Source organism: Vombatus ursinus, unplaced genomic scaffold (genome assembly GCF_900497805.2).
Source record: "Vombatus ursinus unplaced genomic scaffold, bare-nosed wombat genome assembly UNPS02014818.1, whole genome shotgun sequence".
Lineage (NCBI taxonomy): Eukaryota > Metazoa > Chordata > Mammalia > Diprotodontia > Vombatidae > Vombatus > Vombatus ursinus.
In genome coordinates, this window is record NW_020954596.1 from 24,191,856 (window position 1) to 24,207,091 (window position 15,236).

Here is a 15,236-nt window from a genome sequence, read left to right on the forward strand (position 1 = left end):
ATTCTATTATTATCCCCATTTTACAGATGAGGAAACTGAGGTTTTGAAAGTTTGATTGACTTGCCCAGGGTCACACAGTTGGCAAGTGTCTGAGGCAGATTCGATTCAAACTCAGTAGTCAGTCAGTTGGTCAACGAACATTTATTAAGCACCAACTTTGTGCCAGGCATTATGTTAAGTGCTGGGTAGTGGGAAAGGTAGACCTCATGCAAAGTACAATGAAAAAGAGCACTGGTTCTGGAGTCAAAGGACCTGCTTTCAAATCCTGTCTTTGACATTTAGTGTCTGTTTGACCTTAGGCAAGCTGCTTTGCCTCCTAGACCTCAGCATCCCTCTATGTAAAGTGATGGCATTGGCCTGCCTGGCTGCCTTCCAGTTCTACATCTATGATTCTAGGATCTGCCAATTGATTAGACATTAGAATTAGAATTAGAATTTTCCTGGGTCAATGGTGTACTTAAGAAAAGGATGCCCCCTCTGAATCGTTCTTGAACCACTCAGAGGTTTAGATCCTGGGAATCTTCGATGTCTCAGAGGCTGCTTTTTGCCTTGGGAACTCCTTCAGTTCTGGAGTGGTGAACTGGGATGGGTTCTGCAAACTTCTGGATCTTGCAGGGAGAGAAATGAGTAATTCCCTTCGAGGTGCCTCAGTCTGCTAGGCTGGGGAAAGGGACGAAAAGGAAAATTTCACTGGAAGCAGTGGCAGCTCTGTGCTGCCTGGACCCTTCCTTCCTAGAACAATGGCTACAAGGAATACTCTTGGAAGCTTTGATGTGGTTTTGGAGCCAGTCACTTCCCAACAAGGCCTGTAAGTATCATTTTCTGATTCAAGAGATTGGATATTTCTGTAAGAGAGAAAGAGAAGAGAGTGATTGGTGACCAGGCAGAGAGGAAAGAAAGTCTTTGGACCGGCCTGAAGGTACAAATCAAAGTGGTCTATAGATGGCAGTGCAGGCTTAAAAATCCCTGGTGCTCTCTCATTTTTTTTCCATATCAAGCCTTGAGATTCCCTTCTTTTTCAACCGTTTTGTTGGATTCAGCTGGGACAGAAATCCTGGCACCCAGGATCCGAGTTGGCAATCCATCCCCTCTCCCCAGATCCCAGGAGGGCATCCTCTCTGCCTGTGAACAACCTCATTTTAAGGTAAAAGGCTTTAGAGAAGATACGATAGATAGGGCCCATACAGAGCCCAACTCTTTTGTCCTGGAGCAGGGAGGCAAAGTGAGCTTTGCAGAATCCAGGCTCCCGGTGGAGGCAGGGGACGCCATCTTGAGCAGCATGTGATGCCTCTGGCATCCTAGGGGCTGGGTTAGCCTGGGCACGGATCAGATTAAATGAGGAGAGAGGGATGCAAGCTGGCTGGGGAAAACTAATGGGGTCTGGGAAGGGAGCATACAGAGTAGCTTAGAGACACTGCCACAGATGCGGTTGGCTCACAGTGCCTGCCACTGGGGGAAAGAGCCCCCAGTGCTTTCAGCTCCTAGCGCTTCCAGATCCTCTAAGGGCCACTCCTTTCCATACCCAAACAGCTCGGGGTTCATGTGAGGACAATTTGATATGGGAGAAAAAAGAGGGGCGGGAGGTAGAGGCAGCATGAGGAGAGGGATCTCCGGTCCTTAGGATTCCTGCCTGGGGACGGCCACTGCTTGTGGGATGAAGCGGGGCCAAGCAAGGGAGTAGAGAGCAGAGTTTAGGAAGCCCAGAAGTAACATGTGTGGAGGATAGGCGGAAGCATTGAGAGAGCCCTCACCATCTTCTCCACCCACTGTTTATCTCAGTTCCCGCTCAGACATCCCTAGAATTGAGGGGAAGAAAGAGGAAAGCAGTGAGTAGTTTCCCTAATAATCGAGGGCTAAGGAGATGTTTGGGCACTTTGAGAGAGATTCCCAAATCTGTTTTTGAACCTGGGAACACTACTGCTTTGTTCTGGCTTTCTTGCATTACCACCCTCACCCATAAATGAGGACATCTATTTATATTTTAAATAGTAACAAATTAAAATATTTGTTTAGAGATTTGTTAGTAACATAACAGACAACCTTAAGAATCTAGAATCATAAGGGCCTATTAGCCCAATTTAAAATGAAAATTTTTGTCTAGAAAAAACAGCATGGATGAATGGGGAAATGTCACTAGCTTTGAAAGAACTTAGTTCAAGTCCCAACACTGTCACTGTCACCCAGGTGACATTGGGCAAGGCATATTTCCTCTGGACTTTTTTCCTTATCTGTAAAATGAAGCAATTGGTCTAGGTTCACTGAAGACCATTTTTTGACTCTAAATCTGTGATCCTATAACCCTACTGTTATGTTCTAGAACTAGAATGTTATGTTCTAACTCCTATTTGATCCTTCTCTTTTAAAATTCTTCCTTTATGCTAGTATATTGGAATAGTAAGGTGCCACAAGAGATAGAGTACCAGGCCTGGAGTCAGGAAGTCATCTTCCTGAGTTCAAATCTGGCCTGACACTTATTAGCTGTGTGACCCTGGGCAAGTCACTTAATGCTATTTGCCTCAGTTTCCTCATCTGTAAAATGAGCTGGAGAAGGAAATGGCAAACCACTCCAGTATCTTTGCCAAGAAAACCCCAAATGGAGTAACCAAAAGTCAGACACAACTGCAAATGACTAAACACATGCACATAGTGGAACAGTGGAGACTCATTTCCTAAAGTATGGTGACAGTGGTGTTTTGTAGGTATTTCAATGAACCTTTTACCTTGATGCTTAATCAGCTACAGGACTCTGGCCTTGAGGAACAGTTGGAAGGGGTAGCTAATCTCAGCTTTCAACAGGAGCAGTATCAAGACGGATCAGAACCGAATCTCCTAAGCATGGCCATCCGACGAGGGCCACGGAGTAAGTTTGTCTCTAATTCATTCAATAAGTGATCGCTGCATGTGAGCTACAAGCTCACCACTGTGGTGGGTTTGCTTGTTTGTTTGTTTGTGATCAGACCCATATATAGAAAACTTTTATTGATATAGAAAACTCCTAATTGAGAAACTTCTCCCACAAATGCAGATTAGCATCTTCTCTTCAACGTGTAATCAAAGATATCTTAGGGATAAAGTGATCCAGTAGGTAGAGTACTGGACCTAGAGTCAAAAAGATATGAGTTCAAATTTGACCCGAGAGACTTACTAGCTGTGTGACCCTAGGCAGGTCACAGAACCTCTGTCTGTCTCAATTTCTTCATGTGGAAAATAGGGGTGGGGGGGGGGCGGTAATAGCACCTACCTCCCAGGGTTGTTGTGAGGATAAATCGAGATAATATTTGTAAAAATGTTTGCCAATATTAAATTGCTATATAAATGATAGCTGTTATTATTATTAAATATTTGTTGCACTAAGAAATTAAGTGACTTTCCAAGGATCACAGCTGATATCTATCAGAAGCAAGACTTGAACGCAGGTCTTCCTTACTCTGAAGCTAGCTCTCTATCTATGGCTGCATCATGTGGTGAGTTTTATGGTTGCCTCGTGTGATGGATTTTAGGAGTAATTAAAAAAAAAAGTCAAGACAATCTGATGTTCATTTCCAAAGGACCTTAAAAATCTTCTTAGAAAGTTAGGCTATATACTCGAGGCCAAGAAAAAACACACAAGGCAGTGTGTGATTAAGTGCAAAAATGAATAATACATACTAAATTCCAGAGAATTTATTTCAGAGAAGAGAGTGGGCTAAAGTATTTATGGAAGGATTCAAAGGTGATATGGGACTTAAGTGGCTCTGGGCCTTTAAAAAGATCCAGATTCTAGCTTCATGTGTATGACCTTGGGCAAGTCACCTAATCACTATGGGCCTCAGTTTCTTGGAGTTATGCTATATGATCTCTAAATCAAAAAATACCTTGGAGTCCTTAAGACTTCTCTTTGAAAAAAGAATTAACTGTGTAGGGTATTTGACCATATATGGGCTTTTCAGTGCCAGTAAAAGACTGTAGCTTGATCATCCATTTGCCTGACTTCTTTAAAAAAAAAAAAAAAGTAGGGTAGAATTAAGAGATTGCTTATGAACTACAATTCAATTCAAAGGAGTTGTTAATTGTCTATTATTTGTGAAGCATCCTACAACTATAAAATAACATTTTTTAAGTAATGTTATATGCATTTTCATTGTCTATCTCCCTTGCCTGGAATTCTTTCCCTCCTCATCTCTACCTCCAGGCTTCCCTGACTTCCTTCCAGATTCAGTTCAAGACCCACCTTCTGGGAGAAGCCTTTTCCAGAGTTCCTTAATGCTAGTACCTTCTCTCTGTGATTATATCTAATTTATCTCATATATGTGTGTATATATGTATGTGTATATAAGTGTGCATATTTATATATATATATATTCTGGATATGTATGTGTGTACACACACTAAAGGGAGGAGACAACATGCAAAAAAACAACTGTGTACATTCTAATTTATTATGTAATGTTATATATATAATTTATTGACTATTATATGTAATTATATTATAGAACTATATCATAATAGTATGTATATATATGTATATCTAGCATGTATATGTACATAGTTGTTTTTTTCCATCTTGTCTCTCCCCATTAGATAGTGAGCTCTTTGAGAACAGGGACTGTTTTGGTCTTGTCTTTCACTGTATTTCCAACATGTAGCACAGTGCCTGGAACATACTTAATATATGCTAACTATAGAGGGATAGTTAGTGGACCTGTGATTTCATTGGTCTAGGAAAGTCCTAGGTAAGAAAATTGCTTCTATCAGTTGAGGATGGGGATTTCTCTGCACCTTAGCTGTAGCCTTAGCTGCCTAAAGCACCAACAGGTTAAGTGACTTGCCCGTGGTTGTAGAGCTAGCATGTGTCAGAGGCAATGCTTGAACTCGAGTCTTTCTAGCTCTGAGGCCACTTCTAGATCCACTACTTCATACAATCTCTGCTACTTATTTTTAATAGGGAAAGGAAAAGTTCTCCACTAATGTTCTCATCCAATCCCTCATCATGGCATGGAAGTTACCCTCTGTTCTTGAAATCCATGCCAATAGACTGAAGTCTCTGATAGGACATATCCAAATGGAAATGCTTTGAGTACGGGCCTAGTGGTGGACTATATATCTGCTGGCTGCAGCTGAATCTAATTACAGTCAAAACTATTCATCACCAGGTGGGTTGCAGGCTGTTGAGGTTTTTGGCAATTGCATTTCTTGAAAACCACCTACGGAGTTAGAGAGAGGAGTGTGGTTTGTGTTATTACAATCTCAACATTAGAGTACCTATACCAATGAAATCATAGGTTATTGATCTTTTAAAGTTATATATAGTTAAAAAAAATACATGCAACTAGATGAATTTTATCCCCTTTGAAGTAGTTACCTTGAGATATTATGCACTTATTCCAGTGATGCTGCCATTGGCATAACACTTGAAATTCTGTTTTCAGAATCAGTTTATAAGTCAGGCAAGAATATGAGTTTTGTTACTTTGTAGTCATGCTCCCCATTTGGCCAGAAATGGTATGATTTGTTGTAATCATGACCACTGGCTCACAATTACTTCTGGCTACTTTGAAAAATAGAATTCACTTTCAAAGAATTACTAATATGTGTCACTGCTGAGGTTATTGCAAGGGATATGCTTGCTGCAGACAGATGTGGTTGCTGTTTTTGCTGAACAGTTTATTCCAAGAGATGGTCTATCAGAGAATAAGGCACAAGTTGTCAGATATAGTCAGTGTGACAGTTTTGAGTTGCTTAACTGTACTATGTTATGAGGGAAGATTCTGTTGGATTAAGAGGTTAAGGTTTGGGGCGGCTAGGTAGCACAGTGGATAGAACACCAGCCCTGAAGTCAGGAGGACCTGAGTTCAAATCCGGCATCAGACCAAACACTTAATACTTACTAGCTGTGTGACCCTGGGCAAGTCACTTAACCCCAATTGCCAAAAAAAAAAAAAGAAAGAAAGAGGATAAGGTGTGGAAAGTATAGCAGTGTTTTTTAAAAAGCAACAATAAAGCATTTTGAGGACACACCAGCCTACCTAGTCTTGCTTTCAACTACTTCCCTCTAGCTTTTCTATGTTCTACCTCAGCTGGACCCCTTGTTATGTACTGTATATGCCTTGTTTCACCCATCTCTGCATCTCTCCTTTTGCCATTTTCTCTATCCTGAAAAGTCTTACTTTCTCTCCTTGCCTATTCAGTCCTACTCATCTTTCAAGAATCAGCTCAAGAGACAGCTAGGTGGTAGATAGAGCTCCGGCCTTGGAGTCAGGAGGACCTTAATTCAAATCCGGCCTAGACATTTGACACGTACTAGCTGTGTGACCCTGGGCAAGTCACTTAACCCTGATTGCCTCACCAAAAAAGAAAAAGAAAAAAAAAAAGAAAAAAATTAAAAGTTAAAAAAGAATCAGCTCAAAAGCCTCCTCCACCATGAAAGCTCCCCTGATTTCTCCTTCCTCTCCTCCCACCCCTCCAGTTGGAAATATCTCTTTCCTAAAGCCTCAAATAGCATGTTATATTTTTCTTATGCACAAAGGTGGCATGAGGTAATAGAGAACTGGTCTCAAAACCAGGAAGAGTTAGATTTAACTCCCACTTCCAACCTGTACTGGCTGGAATGAATGGATTTGAAAATTAACCCTAATTAAACCTAACTCTGAGGCAAGTTACTTCACCTCTCAGTGATCTAATTATTGTAGCTAGAAGGTCTGTGAAGTATTTTAATATGTTATCTCACTGGTCCAGTCTCTGTCCTTCTGAATTTATCTTGTTTTGTTTTGGTTTGGTATGGGTTTTTTGGCATTCTAGTTATTGGGCATATTTATTGTAAACCCCTGCTGAATGCCATAGGAAATACCAGAGCTCCACAAGGGCAGAGACTGTGATTTATTTATTTCTGAGTCTCATCTAGTACCTGCAAAGTGTTTTGTATTAGGTTCTTAATGTCCAATTTTTATTTTGTCATGTTATTCTACGCACTTTATTTACTTCATATCTTTAGAGGCAGTATTGTCTAAGTGGTGCTAATATTGTGAAGATTATGGTTACACGTAGGGCCACCTCTTTATTTTTCTGTGAAAAGTTAATAGGAAAACACAATTGCAGAGAAAAATATTTGCCTTGCTTACAACATATGTAATCTATCTTGGATACATTCTAACGCATATAGAAAAAGTAACATCGAACATTTCAATGTTCTCACAATGCTTTGTGACGGTTCCATTTTCATTTTCTGCTTTTGTCCTATCCCATAAAGTACATCTGATGCTTTAAAAAGCATTGCTGAAATGGCTGATTTAAATTTTTACATTTAATTTTGTTTATTTTTTTAAATTAATAAGCATTTATTTAGTCACCAGCCCAACCCACCATTGGAAAGAAAAAAATTAAAACTCTTGTAACAAATATGTATTATCAAACACAAAAAAAGATTCCATATGGACCATGTCCAAACATGTGTCTCATTCTGTATCTAAAGTCCATCACCTCTCTATCAGGAGGTGGGGTTGACATGCTTCATCAGTTTCTTGGAATTATGGTTGGTCATTGCCTTGATCAGAGTTCTGAAGTCTTTCAAAGTTCTTTGTCTTTACAATTATTGTCATTGTATAAATTGTTTTCCTATTTCTCTTCGCTTTACCCTTCATCGGTTTGTACAAGTCTTCCCAGGTTTCTCTGAAACCATCTATTTCATCATTTCTTATGGCATAATAATGTTGTCTTATATTCATATATATCATAATTTATTCAGATATTTCCCACTTTATGGGCACCCCTTTCGGGTGTCCAGTTCTTTGCCACCACAGAAAGAACTACTACAAATATTTTTGAATATATGAGTCCTTTCTGATATGTTCAAAATTATCTGTATTCCAGAAAAGAAAAAAAATCACTTGCAGTTGCCACAGTAATCAGCAATGATTTCATATTGCTACAACAGTCTGGTAAAGACTATGCAGATGAATCATATAGGAGGCCTACACACCAGTGCCAGCAGCAACGATGGATTTTTGTCAGATCAGACAAAGGCTGTGTTTGGCACCTCATACCTCTCTTTGAGTCATAGGTTCATCAAGTCAGATTTAGAGCTTGAAAGAACTTTAGACATCATCTAGTATAAGATGCTTATCCTACAGAGCCGAGAGAAGTTAAGTAACTTTCCCAAGTGGGAGGGAGGGGAAAGAGAATAAGCATCTCTCTCTCTCTCTCTCTCCATATATATACATATATACATATATATATATATTAGCACCTACTATGTGCCAGGTACTGTGCTGTGCACTTTACAAATAATGTCTCATTTGATCCTCACAACAACCCTGAGAGGTAGATGTTACTACTATCCCTATTTTTATAGTTGAGGCAAACAGAGGGTAAGTGTCTTGGCTAAGGTCATACAGTTAGCATATGACTGAGACAAGATTTGAACATAAGTCTTTCTGACTCCAGGCCCAGCACTCTATCCACTGTACCACTTAGCTGCCCTACATTCACATAAGTAGTAAATGACAAGACAGGATTTGAACTCAGAACCTCTTAACTTCAGAACTGGTACCCTCTCCACTGAAGCACTCTGTCTCCTTTTGTTCTGTTTCAGCCATCCCTTCTCTCAAATACCTAATGCCTTGTATTGATTACTGTCAGAACAATTTGATAAAATAATTATATAAGAGTGTCAGTGAATTCCTCCTATAGTCCTCCAGTGCCATATCTTGGTCTGAAGCTTAATCCCAGGGATTTTAACCCTGCAGAACACAAATCCTGGCAAATCCAACAATGATATAAGAGTTTCCACCATGTGTTTCACTCTGAGTCCTGTGTCTATTTTACAAGGAGCAGCTTAGCTAAGAGCCTAGAGAATTATTCCCTGAAAGTAGTTGACTTCAGGGCAGTTAATCTATGGAGTCCAGCGACTTGCAAAGTCTGCGAAAGAGATTGCCACTTTCCTTTGGCAGAGGGACCTAGCCTCATTGATGAAATAAGATACTTGAAGTATTGATATAAATTAATGAATTGATGTCTTTACTCATCCTAGGCATATCTGTAATTTATCAAGGAAGAAATCCATAGTCATACCAATGGATTTAATCCCTAATGGTGGTATTTCAAGCCCTGAACCTTGTGTCAGAGAGATAGTGTACACGAAGGACCTTTTTGGCATCCCTCAAATTATAGCATATAGGCTACCCTGTCTGCTTGTAACACAGAACCCAAGAATCCTTGCCACTTAACTGAAAACAGTTGCTTCTTGGAAAATGACTGAGAGTTGGGACAATAACAGAAGAAAGAGAAGTATTAAGACATCTCCCTTGGTGGCTGCCTTTCCCTCCTTCCAGCTCAGTTTTTCCCCTTAGTGCCTCCAGAGTAGTCCTGCTTCATATTTGCCTGCATTCTAACAGGAAGCACATAAAAGACCTATGGTAACAGCAAAGCATTGCTTCTGTCCCAGATGCTGTCTACTGCTATTATCTCACATCTCACATCCAAATCCTTCTGTTTCTTTGCTCCTGAATATTTTCTTGTACTTCACTTCCAACTTCCTACCCGATTCTGCCTTCTTGAATTGTTCTTTATTCTTATCTGCCTCATTTCAGACATGTTGCTTACCCAAGATTTTGCTATCTCTCTCTGTGTGTGTTTGACTCCAGCCTATCTGGTTCTAACTGATGACTTTGCTCTCACTTTCACATTATCTTGGGAAAGTCAATTAAATTCTTTGGGCCTCAGTTTCCTCATCTGTAAAATGCAGGGATTGACCTAAATGGCCTGTCCAGTGTAGATGTATGGCCCTATGATCTCTTGATAACCTTATGTATACCTTCATTCTGGACTATTCACCTAGTTTCAAATTCTAGACCTACCACAGATCCAGCCTGCTTCCAGGCTTCTTACCCTATATTTTCAACCTTGTCTTAAGTTCACATGGTCTTGGTTCCTCGCACATGACCACTTATATAGTCTTGGTGATAACAATTCAGAACTCTTAGGATGCTATGTGAGCATGGTGGCCAAACTGTAGCCAGAGGCTGGCATGTCAGATTGAATAACCTGCCATGTCACCCACATCAGCCATGCATAGCATGCCCAGTTAACTTATGTTGATGTCTTCTTGCATATCCTATCTACTTGTATTTCATTTCAATATTGTCTAATCAGGGCTATAGATATTGTCTTGTGAAGTCAGTTGAAATGAAATGTTTTTTTAAATGCCTAATACCTTCACTGCCCGGAAGAAATAAGACATTATTGTTGTTCTAACTAACATCATTAGTGTTGCTAGATGCATTTCTAGTCCCAAGGAAATTAACCTTTGATAGCAAATGGTTGTTAGCTTCTTAACCACCACCCACATGCTGCGTCAGTTTGGACATCACCCAAATGAGTTACAGTCACCAGAGAGTTTTAACTTTGACCATACTTTGACCTTTAATTTCCCAGTCCCTTTAGTTGCTGCAGCCTTTCCCTCTAAGGTTCTAAAAGAGCTAAAGGGTAGAACAAATAAACAGAAGCACAGGTGTGAGACATTAACAGTAGGCAGGAACTTCATAATAGAAGCAATGTCCTGTATGGATTTCATCTATTGCTGTTCAGTTATTCAGTTGTGTCTGATTCTTTGTGACCCCATGGACCCTAATACTGTCCATGGAGTTTTCTTTCCAAAGATATTGGAATGGTTTGCCATTTCTTTCCCTAGAGGACTGAGGCAAATAGAGATTAAGTGACTTGTCCAGGGTCACAAAGCTAATAAGTGTCTGAGGCCAGATTTGAATTCAAGAAGATGGGTCTTCCCAACTCCAGGCCCAGCACTCTATCCACTGATCCACCTAGCCTCCATGAGTCTTGTTTGTACCTAATTCAAATGCAGAATGTCCTTTCCCATTAGAATGTGGAGTCCTTGAGGTAGGGACTGTTTTTGCCTTTTTTAAAAAAAAAAATATCCCCAGCCCTTAGCATACTATAGGACATAGAGTAAGCACTTAATAAATGCTTATTAGTTGATCAATTGATTGATTGATTGATTGAATGATACCAGAGGTACCAAATCTTGTTTTACAAGCAGCAAAAATTAACAAACCTTAGGAACTAAAGATATCTGTTTTTTTTTTAAGTCATGTTCCAAGTGAAATCAATATCCTAAAAAGTACACATTTCCCCTTCAGCCCCTCTGTTCCCATCTTGTTCTGACTCTTCAGGGAGCAGCTATCAAATGTTAAGTAGGTTCTCATAAACACAGATTTCTTCATTACTAACAGCTGTTCTCCATTTCTATGATTAAAAGGACTATTTTAGGGCCAACTTCTCAGTGTTGGTTAAAAAAGATGGTTTAGAATCCAGTAGAATTTGAGATTGATTAGAGGAAATGGCCAATTTATTTCAAGGGGGAACTTTTAAAACTTTCAGGTCTTGGAGGGACAAGCATAGTAGACTTAAAAAGTGGCATAAGGGGGATTTGTATTTCACACATAATGTTTCTAACTCACAGCAACGAAAAGAATAAATTAGGTCTAGGATATGTTTTCAAATACTGAAAGAGTATAAGTGCATTTTAGGAAACTGTTCCAAAGGAGAATTAAGACCAGCCCAAGGCAAGATTGTCAAGGTAAAGGTTATCTTTGGCCTGACCGACCTTATTGCTCCTTTAGAGGCTCTTTTCCAAGGTTACCACTGAGTTGCCAGGTCAGGGCTGACTGGACATGAGAAACCAAGACCAGGAGTCCAGCTACTAAGGACAGGCCTGGAAGATAGTGCAATTGTAAGCAAACAAAAGATCAGATCAAGACCAGGGAAATCAACTCAAGCTGGACAAAGTAAGCAAAGTCCAAGGACTTAGGAAGAGCAGTGTAGGGATCCTCTGTTCCTAGGTTAGAATTGCACTTCGATGTGGGTGGCTCAATTAGAGCAAAATGAAGTTAGAAGCCTGTGTAAGAATGCTGCTTCTGATATTGGCAGGGGTTACACTAAGTCATAGACATGCAAAATTGGACCCACTCTCTATGCCTTGGTGTCTGAGTGCTGCCCCTACCTCAGTTAGGGCTCCTTTCTACCATTCTTGTCTCTCTTTCATTACTGAAGTTTACCTGTTCTTTATCTCAGGACCAATTCTCCAGGTTACTAAACTGTCAACTAGCCTTATAATTAATCTGTGCTAATGGGAGAGGGGAATCGAAGTACATTTTAACAGTGGCCTTCTGGAAATAGCGTCTCTGCCTCCTCTATCTAATCCAAAAATTATTTTAATGCTCTGGTAACATGGAAACTTTCCACAATCCTAAAATCATATTGTGTAGGCTGTTGTCTCAGAGAGGGCAGCTAAGGGGCACAATGGATAGAGCACTGGGCTTGAAATTGGGAAGACATTCATCTTCCTGAGTTCAGATCTGGCCCCAGACACTGACTACCTGTGTGACTCTGGGCAAGTCACTTAACCCTGTTTGCCTCAGTTCCTCATCTGTAAAATGAGCTGGAGAAGGAAATAGCAAACCGCTCCAGTATCTGTGCCAAGAAAACCCCAAATGGGGTCACAAAGAGTCAGACACTGAAATGACTGAACAACAAAAAAATTCTCTTAGCTCTAGTTAGACATTTCATTTTCATCAGCATATTTCTGCAATGGAAACTCTACAAATTAAGACTGGCCATTTGTCTGTAAGTTAGAGTCTTAGAGAGTTGACTGGAGTCACAGAAGGGCTAAGTGACTTTCCCATAGTCACACAGCCAATATATGTCACAGTCAGAATTTGAACCCAAGTTTTCCTAACCTCAAGGCCAGCCCTCTTTGCACTATACTATGATATTGCCTCTCATTTAAACATTTGCAGCCATAATGCAAATCCCAGTCTATCCTTTTTAGAAGCATACAGCCCAGGAATAATAATAAAATAGCTCTCCCTAAGGTAGCATCTTTGTTACATAGCTAGATGTCATAGTGGTTAGTGTGTTGGACTTTGAGTCAAGAAGACCTGAATTCAAATCTTCCTCAGTCACTTAATAGCCATAAAACCCTGGGCAAATCATTTAAACAGATACCTGATGGTGGAGAGATAATGGTGTTTTTATACACATATTAAAAAGCAATATCCATTGAAGTACTTATGGGATAAATCAAAGGCTTACATCTTACTGTTACCCTTCCAACTATTAGTCTCCTCACTCCTAAACTACCTTGTATTTAACTATTTGTATATTTTTGTATTTGTTGACCTTATATTCATGCTAAATCTATTTATATATTACATTTATATAAGATCCTTTTGAGTAAGGATTGTTTCATTCTTTTTACTTGTAACTACAGTATTCCACACACCTCTTTATTAAGCATGTAGTAGGTGCTTAATAAATACTTATCAATTGATTGATTGATTAATAGGTGGGACTGCTGAGAAAAAGAACTTCATAGATTTGAATTTCTAATCTCTTGATTAACCTGATAAGTCATGCCACTTTTCTCAAGGAAATCTACATTAGATTTACGTTTGAAGGACATTATGCATATTTTCCTTTCAATTGAATCTTCTAAAAAGCCTGTCCTTACCTATAAGTTATGCATGTCTCTGAATGAGAATATATTAATGCAAAAAATTGAATGTTATTTTCACCACATATACTTTTATATTAGTGATGCTATGTCTTCATTTCATGTCTTTTTGGCCCTGTCAGCTATATTTGCTGAATATGATACTTTACATAAATGTGAAATCATCCCCTTACTCAAGTCTTGGCAAATAGATTTGTTTCCCAAGGGCAGGAAAAATAGAGCAGTGTTTGGACCACACATCTGACTAGCAATGTAGTGGTGTCATTGACAATAATTTTTTAAAATTATATTAGATATTATAGTGTTTGCAGCTGTTAAAGAAACACTATTTGGTTAAGTGCTACCAAAACAAAGGTCACATTATTTTGTGACTAATAGCTATTAAAACAAATGGTGCAGAAAGAGTCTCAAAGTCAGAAAGACCTGTGTTCAACTCCTGCTTCTGATATATACTAGCTGTGTAACTCTGAGCAAATTACTTAACCGCTCAGTGTGCCAGGTAACTCTCCATTAGACTATATATTATAGAGAAGGGGCCAACCTCCATTGAAAAAAGTTTCTTTAATGGGAGTTCCATGAATGCAGTTAGGTGGCATAGTGGATTGTCACTTAACCTTTATTCACCTCAGTTTCCTCATCTGTAAAATGGGTATAATAATAGCACCTACCTCACAGGGTTGTTATGAGGATCAAATGACATAATTGTAAAGCATTTAGGATACATAGTGTCTGGCACATACTAAACTCTGTATAAATGTTACTTATTATTACTAAATCAATGAAATCACAGGTCCCATCCAAAAACAAAAGAATATAGTACACATCAGTAGAATATTACATTTTATATAACATGGGGATTTTATGGTTCTTTTAGAAAATAGATACCCATCAAATTTCATAGGTACAGACCATTTACTCTAACACCCTTATATTACAAAAGAGGAAACTATATTATAGAGAGATGATGTGACTTATACAAGATTACTATGTAAAATCAAGACAACCTGATTCCTAGTCCATGTTCTTTTGGCTCTACTACTTATTTTTATTTGGAATCTAGCTTCCCAATACAAGGAAATCTGCCAGGGTGGACATGCTTCTTTTATGAAACAAACTTGAAAAGTAAGTTTTGGAGACTTCTGGGTCATGTAAGCAACAAGATGGAGGACTAGACATTTTCTCTGATCCCTATTATCTCTCAAACCTCTCCAAAACAGAAATTATGTACCAAAGATAAAGCAATTTCAGTTGACTCCATGGTCTAAGTTACCTAGAATCTAAAAGAAGGCTAAAAAACATCATGAATGGATGCTTTTTGACCCTGAGCTCACTCAGGACTCCTCCCCCACCTCTTATGCTACCAGAATTGAGGCTGCACTAGTAGACCCAAATACACAACACAGGCTTACAAAAAAAAAATCCACTCTTAAACCCTGGTCCACTCTCCTTCCATGGAGACCCCAGTTCCAGGTTGCAGAGGTTTTATCAAGTCATAGCAGCCAGCTTGGCCATAACTCTTCAGGCCCAAAAGCTTGCCAAGGGCTGCAACCCTTGCAAAAGTTTGCACAGTGCTGCAAAGCTCTGATCTGTTGGTGCTAGGGAAAGCAGTGCTGCAAAGCTTTGAACAGCCAGTGCTAGGCCAGAGAACTGAGAAACAAAGGGACAGATTACCAAGGACAGAACACTGTGTGTGTGTGTGTGTGTGTGTGTGTGTGTGTGTGTGTGTGTGTGT

At 39.5% G+C, this 15,236-nt stretch overlaps 1 protein-coding gene across 5 annotated transcripts in view; it reads left to right on the forward strand.

Moving 5' to 3' along the window:
- The first annotated feature begins 1,046 nt into the window (after nt 1-1,046).
- Nucleotides 1,047-15,236, forward strand: part of CC2D2A (coiled-coil and C2 domain containing 2A) — a 163,170-nt gene continuing 148,980 nt past the window's right edge. For 4 of the 5 annotated variants that reach the window (XR_003566823.1, XM_027836462.1, XM_027836460.1 and 1 more), the window contains exons 1-2: nt 1,047-1,144; nt 2,737-2,860. Coding sequence is in view for 4 of the 5 variants with exons in the window: in XM_027836462.1 (XP_027692263.1) it covers nt 2,836-2,860 (25 nt within the window). In the remaining variant the exon portion in view is untranslated. The remainder of the gene's footprint in view (nt 1,145-2,736; nt 2,861-15,236) is intronic. The other variant, XM_027836463.1, reaches the window with a different exon arrangement.